At 40.4% G+C, this 23,811-nt stretch overlaps 3 gene segments (V, D, J or C); 1 reads left to right on the forward strand and 2 right to left on the reverse strand.

Annotated features, from left to right (window-relative positions):
• Window positions 1-1,249: 1,249 nt before the first annotated feature.
• On the reverse strand, window positions 1,250-3,393 carry LOC115825505 (immunoglobulin kappa variable 6D-21-like). The segment is given in 3 exon segments: window positions 1,250-1,330; window positions 2,878-3,218; window positions 3,345-3,393. Coding segments are annotated over 3 exon segments (471 nt in total).
• Window positions 3,394-15,001: 11,608 nt separating this feature from the next.
• Window positions 15,002-21,469, forward strand: LOC115825507 (Ig kappa chain V-III region MOPC 63-like). The segment is given in 4 exon segments: window positions 15,002-15,056; window positions 15,239-15,563; window positions 18,180-18,217; window positions 21,150-21,469. Coding segments are annotated over 4 exon segments (732 nt in total).
• A 1,516-nt stretch (window positions 21,470-22,985) lies between these two features.
• LOC115825508 (Ig kappa chain V region K29-213-like) lies at window positions 22,986-23,811 on the reverse strand. The segment is given in 2 exon segments: window positions 22,986-23,323; window positions 23,757-23,811. Coding segments are annotated over 2 exon segments (387 nt in total).

Genomic DNA, 23,811 nt, shown 5'->3' on the forward strand with positions numbered 1-23,811 from the left:
CTATCTATATTGTACTCTAAATTTTATATCAGTGGTTCTCATCTGGTGTGCCGCAGCACACTAGGGTGCCGTCAGGCAAAGTGAGGTGTCCCGTGGAACTTTGAAGGACCCAATGCATTTTTATACAGACTCATGAAGCAGTTCTTTTGAAATACACAGATGACACAGCTTCTTAATTAAAAACATTTGTAGGTAGTCACATCTTAACAACTTTAACGATTATTCTTTTGTATCTGAATGTCCTTTAGTCTCATTCTCAGTTTGATTTTGAAAATAAATGTAGGTCTGGTGAGGAGGATTGTTGTTGTAGCGACTGGAGAAGACGATTGCTTATGGCAAACCCTTTTAACATTCAGTTGCTAGACTGGAAATATACCGCAGATATCTGTGATTCAGCTCCTCCTAGTCAAACAGAACATTTCAGATTAGAGGACTGAATTGGGATTGAGATCCCGTGAGACCCAATGCAAATCTTGCAGGAGCAGGCAGTTTTAACTTTGCTGGGGGTGGGAGGGGGGAGTTTTAACTCTGCTGCGGGTGAGAGCAGGTGGTTTTAACTCTGCTGCGGGTGAGAGCGGGTGGTTCAGAACAGTCTGTATTACTGTCACTCCCTGGTTCTCTCTGTCCCCCTCTACTGGGCATTTTATGTTAAATTTGTATGTTCACCTCCTGGTTTCTTAGTAAGTGAATCAGTAGTTGATTCTGTGTTTGGTTAGTCTAGTCTTGCTCTGTTCAGTATCCCTCGCGCTGTCCTACCGTTTGGTGTTCAGTATCTGTCCAATGGGTCAAAAATGACCCCAAAGTGTTCCAAGAAGTGTTCCAACTGGGCTCAGCAATCCTCTGCTTACAGCAGTCCTCTGCTGCGATCTGCAGCATTTTTATAGTCACTGACTGCATTTCCCATTAGTAAGATTGTGTCTCTTTTCTGTGTTTGCTTGTTTGTGTGTGTGTTTGTTTTTTGTGGCCTGTAAATGACTTTATAACTGGGGTCAAAGATGACTCCTTAGGGGCAATCTTTGTGTCCTGTTGGTGTACAGCTGTCACGGAAATATGTACAACGGCTGTGTTGCACTCTTTGTAATGCTGGGGTCACTGCTGATCTAATCTGCACATGCATTCAGAGCTTACTTCAGTCTGGGACAATTATTAAATGTGTACACTATTCCTAGATACGTGTCAACAATTTCAACATCATCGCCATGTATAATGCTAGCTTTTGGTTTGTCACTATTCTTCCTGAAATCAAAGATTAATTCCTTAGTTTTTGATACTTTTCATCACGCCCTTTAACAAAGGCAGGTGGGGCACAGCCATGATCTGACTCTGAGCCCTGAAATGTGAGAAATGTGAGGATGTGAGAAATGCATCCAGAGACGGTATCTCATATGGACGACTGAAGAAAAAGTGCTTATCCAACTAAAACTAACATGACAAACTGATTTCTGCTGAAAATGAAAGTGCAAATCTATGATATTCTAAAGATTTATCAGACAGACTGTTATGAGTCCTTCGACACAACAATGCCCAGCAGAAAAAACTTAAATCCATCTTAGGAAAGCATTTTCTTGTCTTAACACTTGAAAATTATTGCAAAATCATGAGTGTCTCTTTGAAAGCTAAAGGTGTCATTTGGATAACTGCAGCACAAGCCCCACCTGCAGGACTCAAAACAAGTTACAGATTCATCTTCTGTACCCAGGAAGGAAAGATTTCAGACTTGTGATGAAGATCCTAAAATGTGACATGACTTTGGTAACAGGGTGAAAACACTGGCCATATTCATTATAAACAGACAGTTTCTATGGCAGCTGGGTCCATGGAATGAGTGTCACCAGTGTAACAGACAGATGTGTGTATTCTGTGTTTTCTCTATGACAATGTGACAGATTTTCTCTCTTGTATAGTGACATTGTGTTTTTCTAACTCCCATTCCAGTCAGTGTACTCTCTGAGAGCTTTGGTCATTTCAAACATCAAACATCGTTTCAAATTATTCACAGTGAATTTCTCATTCATAATGCTCTATTGTTAGCTGTTTTCTCACAGGTGAAAATGAGTCTGGTTGTAGTATAGCTGATGGAATAGGAAGTGTCTCATGTTTTGCTTTTGCCTAAAGATTGTTTGTTCTATTTATGCAGTGCACACTATGCACAGAAATGATTACCTGTCCGGCTGGAACAAGCTACTGTATTAGTGTCCAACAAATAATATTTCCATCTATAATCATATTCTCTTGTTTCTGATTCTGTTTGTTTGCTGGTTGGTTGGTTGGCTTGCTTGTTTGTTTGTATGTTTCTTGGTTGATTTGTTTTCAGGAGTAATCATTGAAGATATACATCATTATGGCCTGTTGGGGATTTTTCTCATCCTCATTTGACACTATGCTGGTGCCAAAATAACTCTCGTTTCTCGTTTAGATTTCTCTATATATTGCAGTGTGAGACTTGGTCCAAGCAAGTGTGTTATCAGAGGAGTAGATTGTTCCTTTCTCTTTTAACTTTTTTTTAAGAAAAAATCATAAACTACTGAACTTAGAGAACAGTGTGCATTAAAAAAAAAAAGACATTAAAAAATGTTCCAGATATAGTCAGTAACAGTGAGAAGGAAGCCTAACTTATATCTTTATTCTTTAGAGAAAGCGACAGAAGTGAAGTTATGCTTGCAGGGGTGAAAACTGTCACTATGTATTGAATGTTTGTGTCCTACAACATGTCAAGTTTGCATGATGGTTATTTATATTTTCTGTGTCTCTCTGGGGTTAATGTAGTGTAATTGTGTATCATTGTGCTTTATCACATCCTCCCCCTCAGCACCTGCAGTAGGTCCCAGCTGCAGCAGTGCAGTCTCTGTGCATTGTGACTGAGGGAGGTTTTTGTACGGCTCTATTTCGCTTCTTTTCGTTAATGAGATGGTAACTCTGACAATAATAATCTCCTGCATCTTCAGTCTGGACTCCTCTGATGGTCAGGGTGAAGTCAGTCCCAGATCCACTGCCACTGAAACGATTTGGAATTCCTGACTCTAACTGGTTAGCAAATTTAATGAGGAGCTTAGGAGCCTGTCCAGGTTTGTGTTGGTACCACTGCATGTAGTGACCATAGGAACTGTCAGTGTAGTAAAACACTGCAGGACTAGTTTTACAGTTAATAGTGACTGTGTCCCCTGGAAGAGCAGATTTCACTTCAGGAGTCTGAGTCACAGTCACCTGTCCTCTGGACTCTGAAATGAAACAAACAATAATGTAAACAAATAAGTAACTGAACGTGGTCATGTTTTCTATTTTTCACTCTGGTTTCAGTCAGAGGCAGTTTTCAGTTGTATGAATTAAATAAAAATAAATCTTACCATGAAAACAGAGAGTCAGTGTCCAGATGAAGATGGTGATGAAAGTCATGGTGTCTGTGGGTTAAGTTTGTGGGGCAGGCAGCTCTCAGTCATCAAGTGTTAAACTCACAGGGCTATAAACACTCCCAGAGCACTGAAGCATGTGCTGCCAATGCAAAGTCTCTTCTCTCTATGGAAATGATCTCCCTGGGTAATGTCAACGCAGTAACCTAAGTATGATCAACTAAAGTCAAAAAATCAATGTTTACAGAATTCTTGTTGGGCATCTCTCATCACTATAAAGTATGTTGAAAAGAATATATGAGAATATATCAGTATAATCAGAGATGTATTCAGCTCTGATCAGAAATGTATTCTGAGGGAATCTTTATCTTTTGAGAAATCTCTTCTCTGAGCTCTTTTGAGTGATAGATGAATTAAGACAAAGAGAGAGAGACAGGTAGAGAGACAGGACTGTGGGGGAAGAGAGAAGATGAGGTCATAACATGTCTGTCAATATCACCATGATGAGGTCACAGGTCAAATGATCACATGACTGATTCACTGAGGTCAGAGGTGACAGGTCACACAATGCTCAGATATGTGGAGAATTTTTCAGTAATCCTGTGTGTTAATGCATAGACTCCTGATAGTTTAAAATTTAATCCTGTGTGTTAATGCATAGACTCCTGATAGTTTAAAGTTTAATCCTGTCTGTTAATGCATAGACTCCCTGAGGTGGTTAGTAATGCGTTACGTTTACTCCATTATACATACTGAAGTAACCTGTGGTCTCTGTCTCTTGTGATGGAGTAGTAGAACCATTCTCTGTTTCGTTTCTAACGCCCCCAGATAAAGAACAGCAGAGAGGTCTTCATACTGGTTGCTTTATGTGATGAAATAAACTCAAAAAGGGTTGTTAGCCACCATCTCACCCCTTGGTAATGGAACATGGGGGCTCAGAATTCTTACCTACAACCCTGCACACATACATACCTTTTTCAAATTAATGTAAAGTTACAGAGAGAATCACTGAAAGACGAAGTGTTGCCAACTTTAGATGAGTTTGTAATGAATGTCTATTGTACTGCTGATATTTCAGTAGTGAAACCAATGACACACCGTTTTATTAAGCATATGGGATAGAATGGCTTTGCTATTTGAGTCTTTATGTGGAGCCTTGTCTTTATGTTGGTTTGAGATCAACAGTCACCTTACTGAGTGATTCTTTAAAACAGGGTCAGTACTCACACTTTAAAGCACACACACACACACACACACACACACACACACACACTAAAAGCCTAAAGGAAAATGACAGTCCCGTGCACTCCCACCAAAAACTCGTTTCTCTGTGCAGTCTGACTGAGGGAGGTTTTTGTACGACTCTATATCACTGTGTGAACAGATTTTGACTGTTAATGTAATGGTGACTCTGACAGTAATAATCTCCTGCATCTTCAGTCTGGACTCCTCTGATGGTCAGAGTGAAGTCAGTCCCAGATCCACTGCCACTGAAACGATTTGGAATTCCTGACTGTAACTTATTGACGAACTAAATGAGGAGTTTAGGAGCCTGTCCAGGTTTCTGTTGGTACCAGTTCAAGAGGTGACCATTGGAACTGTCGTAATACACTGCAGGACTGGTTTTACAGTTAATAGTGACTGTGTCTCCTGGAAGAGCAGATTTCACTTCAGGAGTCTGAGTCACAGTCACCTGTCCTCTTGATTCTGAAAGTACAAATAATATTATCAAAAACAACAACTAAATGCAATAAAAAAAGTTACTAATATATATATATATATATGTGTGTGTGTGTGTGTGTGTGTGTGTGTGTGTGTGTATATATATGTACATTCGTTTAATTGACTCTTAAATAGTAATGTAATTATTCCCATCACCTTCTGCACAGCACAACAGTGTCCAGATGAAGATGATGATGAAAGTCATGGTGTCTGTGGGTTAAGTTAGTGGGGCAGGCAGCTCTGCTCTCAGTCATCAAGTGTTAAACTCACAGGACTATAAACACTCCCAGAGCACTGAAGCATGTGCTGCCAATGCAAAGTCTCCTCTCTCTATGGAAATGATCTTCCTGGATGAACAGGGCAGTTGTAATTAAAGAGTTTTGTGAAGACAGACTTGGTTGTTAGTCTGGATCAGATCTGGGACCATGGTCTTGATGAATATCCATATGCCAAAAAACCTGCAAAAATATCCACTGCAGAAAAAAAAAAAAAAAAAGGATTATACCAAAAATTTCCAATTAAACTGTGCTGTTTACTCTAGCTTGTTGCTATGTTTTGTGAAACTGAGCAAGAAGGAGTTTAAAAAGGAAAGTTCCATGAGAGAAGAAACAGACAGAGAACAGAAGCGTAATCAATCAACAGATTTTCTGTTTCTCTCCACTTTCATCTCCTCACCAGACCAGCTCTCGCTTCACCACTGATCAAATCTCAGCATACAGATATAAACTCACTCACACATGTTAAATGACTCATCAGTATAATACAGCATTTCATTAAGCTTCTGTGAGACACTGAGATGGAGTAGATGCTGGTACAGTCTTAATAACATTGTAATAACATTGGAAGTCTGTCTGTGCTCTGAATTCTCCAGTACTCTGACTGAGGGTTTGTTTGGGCTGGACTGGATGTAGGGGGGACATGAGGAGAGACTGAGCCCAGAGTCCTGCTGTCTCTCTCCTGCTCCTTTTGACAGCTCTTACCACTGGGATGATCATCAATAGACACCATCAGATACTGAATCTACTGCCACACAGAGAACTGACTCAGCACCAAACTCAACAAATGTTATCCACTTTTACTCTGCAGACTATCTGATACACAAGAGCAGTGATTCTCTACTTCAGTCCTGGGGGCCCACTGTCCTGCATGTTTTTGTTTTTACTCAGCACTGACACACCTAATTCCACTGATCAATTAATCATCAATCACATGATTAGCTCAATTAACTGTGATAATGAAGAGTTAAAACAAAGACATACAGGACAGTGGGCCACCAGGATTGGAGTTGAGAATCACTGCACTAGAGTTTAATACTGAAACCTAAGCATAAATGTAAGTGCTTTGTGATTAATATGAATCTAACATGTTGAGTATGGTTGTGTGGTATAAACCAGTGAAAAGACTGTCCCCTGATGATTAGGTCCTAATACATGTTTTTGTGTTTCGGTGTTTCATCGTATGTATTTATAATTATGGAATCATAATAGAGAGTGTAGAGTTAGTGTGGTGTGTGATTCCTCTCCTCCACAGAGTGTGTCATTATGCTGTATCACATCCTCCCCTGAACTCCTTCTTGACTGAGGGAGGTTTTTGTACAGCTCCAAATCACTGTGTGAACACCCAGTTACTACTGATCCAATGGTAACTCTGACAGTAATAATCTCCTGCATCTTCAGTCTGGACTCCTGTGATGGTCAGAGTGAAGTCAGTCCCAGATCCACTGCCACTGAAACGATTTGGAATTCCTGACAATAACTGATTAGCAAATCTAATGAGGGGTTTAGGAGCCTGTCCAGGTTTCTGTTGGAACCAGCTCAGAAAGTGACCATAGGAACTGTCACTGTAGTAATGCACTGCAGGACTGGTTTTACAGTTAATAGTGACTGTGTCTCCTGGAAGAGCAGATTTCACTTCAGGAGTCTGAGTCACAGTCACCTGTCCTCTGGACTCTGAAATGAAACAAACAAAATTGTAAAAAAGTAATTGATTGTGGTCGCATTTTCTTTTGTTCAGCCTGGTTTCAGTCAGAGACAGTTTTCACTTGTATAAATAGAATTAAAAAAAAAAAAGTCTTATCGTGAAAACATTGTCTGGGTTGTCTGTTATGTCATTAATGTTTTTGCATGAAGCCAATAACAGACATCAGCACAGATTCTTAGTGTCTTCAGTAACACATGGAGAATGTTTGGAAACAATGAACTTTTAAAAATGTCTGTTTTTCAGAAATAACTGAACACTGTCCTCTCCTGCCTTCAAAAACTTCTGACTGACTTATGTTAAGTGTCAGCTGAGTTGGACAAATTTTCATACTGTCTGAGACAAAACAATTTTCAGTCTGATTTTCTCCTGAGAAAATTAGGTAAAAAAGTTGATCAAAATAATTATTGAATCAGCTTTCTATTTTAAGTTGGGGAACAAAAAAAAGAAACACTGGTTACATGTTATTTTATCTACATGGTGCATGTTTCATAGGCATATCTGGTGTTTCTCGAAATTCTTACTGAATTCCAGCAACCGTATTTCTTATATGTCTCACTGCATGGTTTTATTAAAATGGGGTAACATCTATGATTGTTGATTAATCAACTAACTCATTTTGAGTTGTTCATGTAATGCTTTTCCCCCTCTCATTTTTTTTCTCATCTCCTCAGCAAATATTAACCCTCAAGGAATTCCAACACCTGACAAGTACATATTTATATTTATGCTGCTACACTAATAAGGATCTTTAAATCATTCATGTTCATTTACACTGCTGTTCTCTGTTCCCTAAAGAGGTACTGGACGTATTTCGCAGTCTGTCTGAGCTTAGGTAACCCAGGCTATTGTTTCCATGGAAACAAGTGGTTTGTATCTAACACAGGACTGCTCAGACACAGTGGTGTTCATCACATACGTCTGAACAGTTTTAGTTTAAATTGGTTTCCACTTTGCTATGTGTTTTTGCTACCAGTGCTGGATTGCTCGTTTACAGGAAGACCACAGGAAGCAGTGGCACATATACGCATAGCTTACATCACATATGTGTGCACAGAATTAGTCTAAGAAGAAAACCACAGTGAACCAGTTAGAGAAAGAGGATGTCAACATTAGAGTTATCAGAGCTTTTAATCTTTAAAAGCAGTAACATCTTCTATCATTTCTGTGCAGTGCTGATGCACAGTTAGGGTAGCACCACGTCTGTATATAATCTAACTGTTCCATTTATATTTACATGTATTCCTTTTATCCAAAGTGACTTCCAATACATTCAGAATACAAAACCAAGCCAATAGTCACTGAGGACCTGAGTATTGCATAAGTGTCCCTGGTAAGTTCATTATCAGGCTAGATACACATCCAAGTAAGTTAAAGGACTATAACAGAGTCAGACACAAGTGGGTCAGAGAGTCCCTGTCATATAAACTATCACACTCTGAGTATCACAGTTAAGTGTTAGACTGATCTACTTGGTAAAAAGAGTCAGTGTTCATAGGTCAGTATAGGCAGAAGTGCAGTGTAGTTCACATCATGAAGTGATAAGTAGTGCATTACAGGATAGAGTCTTTGGGGTAGTAAGTAGGGGTCGAGTACAGAAGGATGATTCAGTTAGTGACTTGTGGAGATAAGGGTTTCGCGGTAAAGCTGAGTCTTCAGGTGCTTCTTGAGGATTGGGAGGGAGTCAGCAGAGTGGTTAGAGCTGAGAAACTTATTCCACCAGTGAGGAACCACACATGCAAAAAGTCCAGCTGGTGACTTTCTGCTGTGGGGTGGTGGAATCTCCAAACACTGTTCCTTCACAGACCATAACGGGAGGGATGGGACACAGGTTTTAATAGGTGACCCAATGTATGGAAGAGAGGTTCCACTGGTTGATCTGAAAGTAGCATCAGGGACTTAAATGTGGTGTGGGCAAATACAGGGACCCAGTGGAATTAGAGGAGGAGCTGAACTGTTAGCCTGGCACCTGCATGTCTGTATATCAGAATCAGAATTAGAATTAGAATCAGAATCAGGATCAGGATCAGAATCAGAATCTTTTTACGTACTAGATGTACAAGGAATTTAACTTCGTGCAGGTGTCAACGCAGAACAAGCCAATCAGAAGTCTATTAAAAGGGTACACAATAAAAAACCATAGACTGTGAAATAGACTATACAATACAGTAGACCGTGCAGAAGACATTGGAATAGACTTGGAATAGGCTCTCACGTTTGGTCTCTGCTGAGATGGGAGCCGCTGCAGGGAATACAAGCGCTGCTGGGCCTTCTTCATAACTGCAGTGCCGTATATAATCTAACCATTGTTATGGCACCTCTACATCTATACATAATCCCACTGTTGCTATGGCTATGCATCAGTATATAATCTCACTGTTGCTATAGCGCCTGTGTGCCTGTGCGTCTGTATATAACTATAACTCACTATTGTTATGGCACCTTTATGTTTGTGTCTAATATCTCTGTAAGACTGGCACTCTATGTCTGTGTATAATCTCAGTTATACTGGTCCCTTTATGTCTGTGTATAATCTCACTGTTAGACTGGCACTCTATGTCTGTGTATAATCTCACTGTTAGACTGGCCCCTCTATGTCTGTGTATAATCTCACTGTTAGACTAGCCCCTCTATGTTTGTGTATAATCTCACCGTAAGACTGGCACTCACATTTCTCTCATTTGTGGTGGCACCTCTATGTGTATACATGATGTCAGTTTTAGATGAAATGACAATGTTCTGGGATCAGGTTGTGCAACAACATTTCTGTGTCTTTGCAAACTTGTCAGGTCTAACTATTCAGAGTTACTCGATGTAAGTTTAAGAATTTACAATCTCTGTCTCAGACATGTTTACAGAAGCAATATCAAGAAGAATATTTGATGAATCTGTTTTTTTTTTCTTTTCTTCTTCTTCTTTTTAACATTTTAACCAGTATCCCACCGCTTCCTCTGGGTTCCCAGTTTTAAATGTGTAAATATGTACAGTATTGATTTCATCCTTTTTACACTGTCCTTGTGTGGCTACGCTGCAGCTGTGGCAGTTACAGTAAAAACTGACAGATCAAATACAGCACAGACAACAAGACAAACCACAGAGAACTCCACTGAAATACAAACAACACAAAAAAACAACAAGGCAAGAAACAGGTAAAACAAAAGTTAGCAGAGAAAAATGCAGAGGGCAATGTTGAGCTCCAGAGGGAACCTGTTTTATTCTTCAGGATTCTGAAATTGAATATAGAATGAAATCATACCAAATTGTTCAGTTATGCAGCAATTGTTGAGACTAGTTAATATTTTGACACTGGCTTGTCCCCCTAAACAGTCATAATAGAAATCAATATCTTAATCATACATTTTCCTGCCAGGCACTCTCAGGAATTTAACAGTGATTTTAAATACAGAAAGAAATACTAGCCAAGTGTTAATATGTTCTTTATTTACAAATAAACAACTGATGTGCTAATAACTCATTCAGGAGGTGAAATACTGCGGTAACAGTAATATAACAAAGACTGACACAGGTTAAAAAAAACACTACACAGTTATTGGACTGCGAATCAGAAACAGCCTACAGTGCAACAAAAAGGCGTGATTGTAAGCGACAGGTGTAGGGAGTGACCAATGAAAGGGCGGGGCAATGTCCAGGTTGGGCTTGGGGGGGGGGGGGGTCAGCACATGTGCGTCAGAAACAGCTGTATTGACAGCCTACAGTGCGACAGTGGGAGTGATCAGAGGAAGGGTTGGTGTGATGTCCTCACATGCCTTAACATGTCTTGTCCAATCCCGCGTGTTGTCCGTGACTCTGTGGATGTCAACATTTTGCTAATGGAGTCAGACGATGTCCCAAGAGACTCTTGAAATGGATCCCTATGAGTGAGTTGATTTATTTATGTTTAAAGAAATTTGTTTTATTTAGATTTTGCATGTAGGCTTAGCGTCGATTCTTGTTGATGTTGTTTGATTTATCTTGTTGATTAGGAATTTACTTAATCTAAATCCCTCAGAATGCGAGTGTATAGATGCTATCAGCAAGATACAAGGGTTATCGCAGCTTTGTGAGTATCTAAAATAGCTATAAAAAATAAATTGTTTCTTTGAAAGAAATCATTTTAACCACTGCTATTATTTCCGTTGTGGATATGTTTTATGTTTTATGGTTACTCAAATCTTGGCTGTGTGATCAGTTTGGAATCGACCAGATTTTGCAATTCTACTGAACACAAACAAACAAACAAACAAACAAACAAACAAAAATGCTATCCCCAGCCCTAGTAATTACGCCTTACCGCCAAAGCGGTAGAGTAAGAGAACTGTAGCCACACACGTCCTTACAGAGAGGGTGCTCAGACGCGCTATAACCGTGCTGCTGTGTCGCCAAAAATTCCGCCCGTCACTAAAAGGGTAACACAATCACATGTAATGAATGGAAATCATAGCAGTGGCAGCAGATATATACTGCTCATGATGTTAGACTGCATTTGTGAAAAAAAAAACTGTCAGACATGCTGTGTTTAAAAGCCTGTGAAAGGGGAAAATAAAATAAAATTACATAAAAATAAAATGAAGTAAAAAAAAAAAAAAAAAAAAAAAACCAACAGAACTCAGACAGACCTAACAGACATATGCTAAAACATGAACAAGCATTCCATACATACACACACACACACACACATATGTGTGTGTGTGTGTGTGTGTGTGTGTGTGTGTGTATGAAAGAAAAACCTTAATATATAAGCAGCTGTTGTTGCAGTCATTTGAAAGAGGGAAGGCATCACAGTTAGAATTTTCTTTTCTTTTCTTTCCTTTTTTTTTTTTCTGTCAACCCCATGTTTAAAGTTTACACAGAGCACTGGTGTGGTAATCCCTCTTTCCCAACCACAGGACAGACACAAATTCATCTCTTTACACACAGAGACTGTTAGAACAGCGCTTTTCACTTTTACCACAGACTCCACAAACCCAAACACATCACCTCTCTTCTGTCTATAAAAGTCTGAAACAGTCTGACAGCTACTAGGTGTAATGACCTCGCCTCCCCCCTTGTCAGCTTCAGCCACTCAGCGTTCAGTGTCGCTGGTCTACTGATCACCGGTCTGATCACCACTCACCTCCTTCACCTGTTTGCACTTTAATTTCATTCAGTTTCTTCCTTATTTAAACCCCTTAGTTGTGCACCTTCTTTGCGAAGTCTTCGCTTGGTTTTCCACCCCGAACCTTTGCCAGTTATTTTTGTGAGACGAACCCAGATCCTTTGTTCTTCTCTGCCTTTTGTGAATTAAATCCTGTGTTATGCACGTGCGTCCTGCTCAGTTTTGGTTTTCTGACACTAAGTCACATGACTGGAAATCTTACTCAGCCATCTGATTGGCTAAGTGTAAACTGACATGCTCTGTCTCCACATATCAGGAAAAATAGATGCAGAAGTAAGCTACATTTTCGGGAACTATCAATCTACATGAACTGGTTTCATTGAAACCTGAAACTTTAAAATATTTTCAGTGTTCCTCAGAGTGGTTGAGATGTTTGTTATATTCATTTTAAAGTGCAATCAATGAGGTGTAGGTGTTTGAGGTATAAATGAAGATTACTGGGCATTATTTGTTTTATTATTTGTGTTATTATTTGTAAGTTATTTGCTACATGTCCAATAAAAATCAACACTGTCACATTCTTTACTTTTCAATGGGTTTAATATCATTACAGTCATGATCTCTTTTTTACTTTAAAAATGTAAATACACAACAAGACAAGTAGTACTAAATGATTGAGATATAAACAGGGATAGCCAGCTCTCTGATTAACTTTGCTGGTCTCCAGTACACATATTCTAAGTAAGTTAAGGTTTTTGCATAATTAATATTCAATATGTTCATAATCTGGAGCACACATCCATGTGCTCATGTTTCTGCATCAGTCTTAAATGTTTAAAAACAAAAATTAAATGGCATTTCATTGAACTAAGCTGAGGCTGTGACACAAACCAGTCGTTATCATTACACATGTTACTCTGCTTAAGTATATTTTCATTTACATTCATTCTGTACCAGTTTGACAGAAAAACAAATTATATCATTTTTTTATCACAGACAAAAAACAAACAAACAAACAAAAAATCATAGATATATGATAATAGAATAGCACAAAAACGGTAAAATTACATTTAGAAACTTTAAAGGCTTAGTAAATTTTATTGTCACTTAATTTTATTGTCCCAAAGGGAGTTTGGCTGTTTTTTTGTTTATTTTTAGCTGCTGTTGTTTGCATTACATGAGGGTTCTGTTCTTGACAGTATATTCTCAGGGTCCAGAGGACAGGTGACTGTGACTCAGACTCCTGAAGTGAAATCTGCTCTTCCAAGAGACACAGTCACTATTAACTGTAAAACCAGTCCTGCAGTGTATTACCTCAGTTCCACTGGTCACTACATGAACTGGTACCAACAGAAACCTGGACAGGCTCCTAAACTCCTGATATATAATGCAAAGAAGTTATGGTCAGGAATTCCAAATCGTTTCAGTGGCAGTGGATCTGGGACTGACTTCACTCTGACCATCAGAGGAGTTCAGACTGAAGATGCAGGAGATTATTACTGTCATAGTTACCATTACATTAGCAGTCAACATCTGTTCACACAGTGATATAGAGTTGTACAAAAACCTCCCTCAGTCAGACTGCACAGAGACTGCACTGCTGCAGCTGGGACCTACTGCAGGTGCTGAGGGGGAAGGGGACATTGGTCAGGGAAGAGTCATGATACACACACACACACACACACATACGCACACACACACACTTAGTGGTGTGTGACTGATTAAATAATATTATATAATGTTAAAGTTGGTTGTTTTGCATGGCTATGGTGCCTCTCTTTTCCACACACTTGAAGAGCCCTAGTGTTGATCAGTGAGTGTTCAGTTCTTTCAGAGGCACTGACACACAGCACAATGATCATGTCTTTCATTCTACTGCTGGGAACAGTGGGACTCCTCACTCAGGGTCAGACACACTCACTTTCGTCATTTCAAAGAACAATTATAAAACGCATTTGCATCTACATTTGGATACACGCTTATCCAAAGCAAAGCAAAATGCAAACCACACATGCACCATGTAGCATTAAGGAACTGGCTGTGATATTAGTGCACTATCAGACCAGATACAAATGCTAGAAAAGTTGAGCTAAGTAATGGAATGAATTACAGACAGACATAAACAGAGACAGGACTAATGGACAGGGCCTACAGAAGTGTGAGAGAAGAAACAGAGGTAACTGATGGGATAAAAAGACCTATGATCAACACAACAGCTCTATTTCCATCAATACAACAACATGGTTCTCTTAACCCATGATCTAAAGCTGTAACCTTCTGACATAAAGTGTCTCAAAATTAAGTTCTGAGTAATACCCTTCACAGAGTGTCAGGAAATCTACATCATAAAAATAAATGCAGAAAGATCAGCGGGGAGTATTTATGAGGGAGTTAGAAGCCATATAGATCATACAGAGACATGTAACACAGTGGAAGAGTTGAGTGATCAGTCAGTAGGTGGAGGTGGAGAGTAGAGGGGTGGGTTGGTTCATAGCTGTGGAGATGTAAGAGTTTCTCAGAAAAGACCAGTCTTTTAAAACTTCGGAAAGATTATCTAGATGTCAACAGACTGGATGGAAATAGTTGACCCGTTTCACAGTCTAGTCAGGCCTGAGAAAGAGACCAGTGTGTGACTTTCTGAATGAATGATTGAATGAATGAATGAATGAATTTATTTATTTATTTTTTTATTTTCATTATAGACAGATGACCGTACTTTGAATATCCAGGAAGTTCATTTCCATAGAGAGAGGAGACTTTGCATTGGCAGCACATGCTTCAGTGCTCTGGGAGTGTTTATAGCCCTGTGAGTTTAACACTTGAAGACTGAGAGCTGCCTGTCTCACTAACTTAACCCACAGACACCATGACTTTCATCACCATCTTCATCTGGACACTGACTCTCTGTTTTCATGGTAAGATGTTACATTAACATTTTAAAACATCAAACCTCTTACAGACCAAATGTTTAATTGTGAAAGAAGAAAATGTTGCCTATCATGAAAAACAAAAATATTAGGTTTTGAAATGTGATATTTTACAGAAGATACAATGTGAGTAAAAAAGAAAGAAACATTTTATTTATGTTCTGTTTCAGAGTCCAGAGGACAGGTGACTGTGACTCAGACTCCTGAAGTGAAATCTGCTCTTCCAGGAGACACAGTCACTATTAACTGTAAAACCAGCCCTGCAGTGTACCACCACAGTTCCTATGGTCACTACCTGTTCTGGTACCAGCAGAAACCTGGACAGGCTCCTAAAGTCCTCATCAGACATGCAGATAAATTAATCTCAAGAATTCCAAATCGTTTCAGTGGCAGTGGATCTGGGACTGACTTCACTCTGACCATCACAGGAGTTCAGACTGAAGATGCAGGAGATTATTACTGTCAGAGTGATCATAGCATCAGTGGTAACTGGCCACGCACACAGTGATATAGAGCCGTACAAAAACCTCCCTCAGTCAGACTGTACAGAGACTGCACTGCTGCAGCTGGGACCTACTGCAGGTGCTGAGGGGGAGGATGGGGTACAGCACAATGACACACTCTGTGGAGGAGAGGAATCACACACTACACTAACATTTCACGAACTATAATCATTCCATAATTATAAATATAGATCATAAAACACTGAAACACAAAGACATGTTATTTGATCTCACCCTCAGATGACACTCTTTTCACAGAATTACACCACAGCAACTCAACCAAACTCAACAAATCAGATTCATATTAACAACAAACATATCACTGGACCAAACCCTTACATTTCAGACAGTCTGTATGAAAAAAGGGCCATGTGCCTTTAAATTTAAGGGTCTTCCACTGGGCCAAGGCCACACGGAATATTTCTCACATCTTGTGTCTTATTATGAAGGTTTGTTTGAATAATGTTTTTTAAGGTGATGGAGAGAAGAAAATTTGGACTTTAGTTTAATAATGCATAAGACTATTTAGCCAGTGAGAATTCCTGTTCTGTACTGTCTTGTGTTTAATTGTGTGTGTGGGTTTCTAACTGTGACTGTCTCAGTTTGCTCATGTTCAGTGTATTTCAAGTCGAGCTTGCTCCATTTCCATTAGTTGTTTCTGACTCTGTATGTTCATAACAACATTAATACTGAAAGCCTTTAACACTTTACTCATTACATTACTAACATGCTGACTGCACTGATGTGTGAATAGCATGGGAAAGTATGTGTGTGTAGTGTATTTGTATTATCATACACTGAACTTTCATGTATTGATCATCTTCCACACACAACACAACACAGCACTCTCTACATTCTCCCCTCTCACTGACATAGATGTCTACACACTTCTTTACAACAGACCCTCCACCTGCCCCTCAGTCCCTAAACCCTCACATCCTTTACAAGCCGTCTCTCCCATACTTATCCCTGTACTCACTCCAAAAGCTACCAACATCATGTACACTCTGACAGTAATAATCTCCTGCATCTTCAGTCTGGACTCCTGTGATGGTCAGACTGAAGTCAGTCCCAGATCCACTGTCACTGAAACGATTTGGAATCCCTGAGATTAAGTTATCTGCATGTCTGATGAGGAGTTTAGGAGCCTGTCCAGGTTTCTGTAGGTACCAGGCTAAACAGTCATAAGAAACTCCAGAGGGTCCAAAATCATGATAAACAGCAGTGTTGAATTTACAGCTCACAGTGACTGTGTCTCCTGGAAGAGCAGATTTCACTTCAGGAGTCTGAGTCACAGTCACCTGTCCTCTGGACTCTGCAAAATACAAATATAACAGAATTTTATCAGAAAACATGAAAATTGTATGAATCTTTCAAGCCCACACCTTCATGAAACAACAACAACAACAAAAAAGGCCAAAACAAACATTTTCCCTTTACCTTTAATGCAGCACAAAAGTGTCCAGATGAAGATGGTGATGAAAGTCATTGTGTCTGTGGGTTAAGTTAGTGGGGCAGGTAACTCTCAGTCATGAAGTGTTAAACTCACAGGGCTATAAACACTCCCAGAGCACTGAAGCATGTGCTGCCAATGCAAAGTCTCCTCTCTCTATGGAAATGATCTTCCTTATTCCTCATTATTGTACTTACAGTTTATTGACATAGATTTTAATTACATTGCATCTGTCTTTCACTATCCTACATTAACTATGAATGTATGTGCTCATATGATTATAACAATCGTAAATGGCTGACATAAACTGAAATACTTTATTTCACAAAATGTTTGTCTGATCTATGGTATTGTATTAGTAATATCTTCTCAATGACTGACATCAGCACAGACTCTTGCTGTCTTCCACAGCACAAGGAAAAGGTTTGGAAACTGTGAACTTGTCTCTTTGTTCAGGAAGAAATGAACACTGCCCTCACTTGTCTTCCAAATCATTTGGTCCACTCAGCATAACAAATTAAATTCAATCAGATTCTTTCAAGAGAGGAGATTACAAAGTAAACCACTGCATAGAGCAATAAGCACAAATAGTTTTACATGTTAGTAAAGGGTTATTGTTGTGTAGCCCATATTCATTGAAATCACGATTAGGAACTGTCTGAAGTTCCCATGTTATCCAGCAGAGGGTGACGTGTAATATTCAGATCTCTAATTGTCCTACTTTCTGCATTAGAGGGGTTTTGAATAGCAAGTTAATCTGTCTCAATTACTGTGGAGGACTTTCGGTGGAGGGGCCAAACTGGATGTTGGCAGCGATTATCTACAAATATCTTATTTTTATCAAATATGAAATATATTGACTGCTTCAGGAAATGGTCTCCAATTGGTGATCGTTTGAAGCATCTGTGAAGAGGAAATATTAGTTTAGTCCTTGACTTGTTTAAGATTAAACTGGTTTAAAACAACACAAAATGACAGCTAGATGTTTGTATTTGATGGAATATGAATTAGTTGATAAGTTGATTGATGGCTGTCAGTGAGGTGATGAATAGTAGAGCTAATAGTGTGAAACAATGTGCTGTAAAGCACAGAGAGATCAGAGTCATTAGAGCAGGAGGTTTTTGTACGGCCACTTAACCAGTTTGTATCACTGTGGTGGACTTTTGGTGGAGGCACCAAACTGTCAGTTGGACGTAAGTACAAGTTTCTGCTCTTTGTGAAAATAAAATTTATTGACTGGTGTGTATTTTATAAGCGGCAGTTAACGAGTATTATTTAAAGTATTTTGTTTTAATATGAATTAACTATATGTTCGGAGCCATCTAATGACAACGTGGGCTGTTACAATGACATTTATTTCTTTGTCAATGTTACACATTAATGATGAACAATTTCTTAAATTATTTTCCCCTAATCTGTACATTGTTAATGTGAATGAAAACATTTTAAAAATAGAAAAATGTGTAAGTAGAAGCATGGGCTTGTATTTCAACCTTAACTTTAAAAGAATCACTTTTAATATGTCTTTAATACGTTTGAAAATAATCCAGAAAAATGACAAAATATATGCTGTAGATTACTGACTTACTGAATATGAAACATTTAGTGGTCACCAGTAAAGGTTACCTCAGAACTTCCACCTTCAACTACTGAACAAAGAGAAAGGCAGAAAAGAAAATTTCATTTACTTTTTCACTTAATCAGCCTGAGGGGTTTTTAGAGTTTTATAGTTAAAATTATTAATAATTGAGATTAAAGACGAAATATCATTCTCACATAGTACGCTTAATATTGTGGAGTGATATTTAGACAGTAATTAAAATGTTTGTTTGTTTTTTGACCAATGTTATTACCTTGACCTTGTATGAAGTTTCTATTAGATAAACTTGTTTATGTCACGGCTGGCGGTGTGGTGCAGGACCCAAGTGCAAAGACACGATGATGTGGCTGAAAAAAACGGAAGACTTTACTTAAAATGAAGACCAAAATGCATGTGCAAACTGATAACAAAAAACCAATAACAAAAAGGTGCAGCATGACAGAGTGCTCTAAAACACAAACAACGATAGACAAAGACAAGGCAAACACTAGGACTTAAATAGAAGGAAAACTAATCAGGGCAAAACAGGATTGGGCGAAATTAACAAGGTAATAATCAGACAAACGGGAACAGGTGAGGGGCGGAGACAGGCACAGAACAAGAGCACAAAGACATGGCAAACTAAAAGTCCAAAATGGCGGTGCAGGTTGTGACAGAGCCCCCCCCTTAAGGGGCGGCTCCAGACGGCCCAAAAGAAAAACAAAAGTCCAGAACAGACCGGGTGGGTGGGGGGGGCGCACAGAGGGATGACCGAAGGTGCTGCAGCCGACGGGCCCCCTCTGCGGCCGAGCAGGTGAGGGGTTGGCTGGAACAGACTTTCAAACTGGCAGAAGAACAGGAACGGGGCAGTCTTCAAAACAGCCTCGACGATGGCTAGAGGGCTGAGCTGGATCGGGGAAAGGGCCTCGGGAACAGGACAGGGCGTCAGCACGGGAGCTGACCAGGACAGGGCATCAGCATGGGAGCTGACCAGGGCCGGGAAAGCGGCCTCAGGAACAGGGCAGGACGTCAGCATGGGAGCTGACCAGGGCCGGGGAAGCGGCCTCGGGAACAGGACAGGGCGTCAGCATGGGAGCTGACCAGGACAGGGCGTCAGCATGGGAGCTGACCAGGACGGGGCGTCAGCATGGGAGCTGACCTGGGCCGGGAAAGCGGCCTCGGGAACAGGGCAGGACAGCACACCCTCCATGGTGCGCCGGGCAGCGCATTCCTCGCGCTGGGCAGCGCACCCTCCATGGTGCGCCAGGCAGCGCATTCCTCGCGCTGGGCAGCGCACCCTCCATGGTGCGCCAGGCAGCGCATTCCTCGCGCTGGGCAGCGCACCCTCCATGGTGCGCCAGGCAGCGCATTCCTCGCGCTGGGCAGCGCACCCTCCATGGTGCGCCAGGCAGCGCATTCCTCGCGCTGGGCAGCGCATCCTCCATGGTGCCTTCGGAGACACTGTTTGAAAGGGATTCAGGGTGGCAGAGACAGGAGACCCAGGAGCGGACACAGCCCTAGAGATGGTTGGGCCCAGCACCACAGTCCATGTGGTGCCTGGGTCTAGGGCTGGGAGCCCCCCCCCAAAAAATTCCCCCCCCGGGTTAGGGGCTGGAGAACCTACCGAGAGAGGGAGCCCCGCCGCGCCCAGGTCAGGAGCTGGAGCCGTCTCTGCCCGGGGGACAGAAGTGTCTGCTGGGTCCTTGTTAGGTCTATCGTTCTGTCACGGCTGGCGGTGTGGTGCAGGACCCAAGTGCAAAGACACGATGATGTGGCTGAAAAAACGGAAGACTTTACTTAAAATGAAGACCAAAATGCATGTGCAAACTGATAACAAAAAACCAATAACAAAAAGGTGCAGCATGACAGAGTGCTCTAAAACACAAACAACGATAGACAAAGACAAGGCAAACACTAGGACTTAAATAGAAGGAAAACTAATCAGGGCAAAACAGGATTGGGCGAAATTAACAAGGTAATAATCAGACAAACGGGAACAGGTGAGGGGCGGAGACAGGCACAGAACAAGAGCACAAAGACATGGCAAACTAAAAGTCCAAAATGGCGGTGCAGGTTGTGACAGTTTACTTTCATAGAACTGAACTCCCATTTCATCTCTACATTTTTCCCTTTGTATTTACACTTTTTTCCCACTAAAATGTCTTGTTCAGTATTTACTTTTTTAAAGTAGGGAGAGAGGTAAGTTACAAGGTTCTATGGATGTTCATAATGATTCTGAACTCATAAAGATTGAAGACTGTTCAGAACTGTAAAAATTGCATGTTAAATTTCTTGAGATTATGTGTTTCGGAATAAACTATTTATTTATAGCTTGCTACTAACTGTCTTTCAACGCTCTGCTGAACTTGGTTTTGTTTTGTGATGTAGAGATAAGAGAAGTGAAAGAGGCAGAGTCTGTGTACTTTTGAACCACACATAAACTGTCTGTTTCAAGAACATAAAAATCACACACTCTGCTGACTGACTGACACATGTCACTTCTCTCTACACCCAATCACAGCTCTCATTTCTGTTATGTCTCCTAGGTAACACTCAGCCCACACTGACAGTCCTGCCCCCCTCCAGTGAGGAGCTGAAGCAGGGGAAGGCCACACTCATGTGTCTGGCCAACAAGGGCTTCCCCTCAGACTGGAAGCTGAGCTGGAAGGTGGATGGTCAGAGCTGGAGTTCAGGGGTGAGCTCCAGCCCTGAGGTCCTACAGAAGGACGGTCTGTACAGCTGGAGCAGCACCCTCACCCTCCAGGAGGAGCAGTGGAGAACGGTGTCAGTGACCTGTGAGGCCACACAGGGCTCCCAGTCTCCTGTGACCCAGACACTGAGGAGAGACCAGTGTTCCGGGGAGTGAGAACACACACACACACACACACACACAAACACACAGACACACACACACACACACAGACACACACACACACAATCACGCTGTCCTTCATAGACCCTGCTTAATCTATGCGTGAGTCTATCCAATAGCCTCACTTACAATCAGAGAATCCTCCATGTGATATGTGATATTCTTGTGCTTCATATAAATACATTTATGTCCACTGCATGTTTGTGTTTTACTGCTTAAGTTTTCTGTCTTTCTCATTCAGGATTGCAATAAAAAGTTTTTTAATGACAGTTACACCTCTTTTTCTCTTTATTATTAAAATAAAAATCATTTATCAAAATCACTTACTAAATTACTCCCAACATCCACAAGTGTTAAATGTTAAAAGAAAAAGCTATTTAATGACATCCACTCCTCTTTCTCTGTTCATTAATAATTGGAAAGAAATGATTATCAGAACCACACAATAAAGTTTTCCCAACATCCAAAAATGTTCAAGGCATCATAAGTCCAAAGACTCAACTTTATTCTCCTGACAGTAAATATTTCTTTAGGTCATAAACTAGGCATAAAAGTAATTAAATTAATGTTAACTAATAGTTAATTAGTTAAAACAAATCACTGTTTCAAATGAGCTAAAGGACATAGTGAAAAAAAAAAAATCAGTGTGAGGAATGTTAGGTTATATACTTAATTTAAAAATGAATAAATTAATGTACCCATAAATGATGAAACTTACGTTAGTTTTCTGGGACATGCAAATCTGACTTTCAGCCTCACAGCACCCACTCACACAGCCCCAAACCCCCTGAGACTGGAGACACCTGTGTGTGTTTCAGATTTAAGAACTGAGAACCTCTGTGGACTTTCAGCTTGTTTTTAGCAAATGATTTGTTCGCTGTTAAAAAGTTTAGCATGGGAATAATACTAAGCACAGTGGGAAAATTTTGCTTTAACTGATTGGAAAGAGTGTGTAAGTGTGTTTAAGATTTCACAACTAAAAGCAGTCTTTTCTTGCCTTTCCTTGGTAAAACCAGACTGTTGAATTGATTTTATAACTCTATATGACTCTATTAGTATGGAAATGAAAGTGAGGAGTTATGTGCTGTGTGCTAATGAATGGACATCCAACACTTTCCTCTCCCTCAGCATCCGCAGCTGAAGTGCCCTTAAGCAAGGCACTTAACCCCCAACTGCTCCCCGGGCACAGGTGTGCGCGTGCGTGTGTGTGTGTGTGTGTGTGTGTGTCTGTGTATGTGGTCTCCTCATTAGTCTTTGTCATTGTCCCCCTCTCTCAGGCACTAGCTAGTTAGACTATAGTCTTAATCAATATTTATGACTGTTTCAATATTCCATCAGGTGTAGTACAAATTATTAGATGATTATAGCGAGCGTGGAGTTAGCGTAGTGTGTGATTGCTCTGCTCCACAGAGTGTGTCATTGTGCTGTATCACATCCTCCCCCTCAGCATCTGCAGTAGGTCCCAGCTACAGCAGTGACTGACTGAGGGAGGTTTTTGTATGGCTCTATATCACTGTGTGAACACCCAGGCACTACTGATCCAATGTACACTCTGACAGTAATAATCTCCTGCATCTTCAGTCTGGACTCCTGTGATGGTCAGAGTGAAGTCAGTCCCAGATCCACTGCCACTGAAACGATTTGGAATTCCTGACTGTAACTTATTGGCCCTATAAATGAGGAGTTTAGGAGCCTGTCCAGGTTTCTGTTGGTACCAGTGCGGGTAGTGACCATAGGAACTGTGGTAATACACTGCAGGACTGGTTTTACAGTTAACAGTGACTGTGTCTCCTGGAAGAACAGATTTCACTTCAGGAGTCTGAGTCACAGTCACCTGTCCTCTGGACTCTACAATTTAAAGAAAAACAAATCTTTTAATTTACATTAAATGTTGTATGAAATAAAACACATTATAATTTAATATTTTTGTCTCTGGTCTGTAAGACCTGGTTAATATATGTAATGAGGAGTTTAGGAGCCTGTCCAGGTTTCTGTTGGTACCAGGCAAGCTCTTCATTTCCATCACTCCAGCGGTACACAGCAGGGCTGGTTTTACAGTTGATAGTGACTGTGTCTCCTGGAAGAGCAGATTTCACTTCAGGAGTCTGAGTCACAGTCACCTGTCCTCTGGATTCTGAAAATACAACAGAAATAAGTAACAAGATATGAAAATCAAAAGTTTCCACAGAATTGACTTCAAAAGATGCTTGAAAGCAATCATAAGCAAGAATAATTTGCTGAAACACACTTCCATACATATATTTCAGAATGTGGCACTCACCTTTTGTATAAAACAAAAGTGTCCAGATGAAGATGGTGATGAAAGTCATGGTGTC

Source organism: Chanos chanos, chromosome 12, assembly GCF_902362185.1.
Source record: "Chanos chanos chromosome 12, fChaCha1.1, whole genome shotgun sequence".
Taxonomy (NCBI): domain Eukaryota; kingdom Metazoa; phylum Chordata; class Actinopteri; order Gonorynchiformes; family Chanidae; genus Chanos; species Chanos chanos.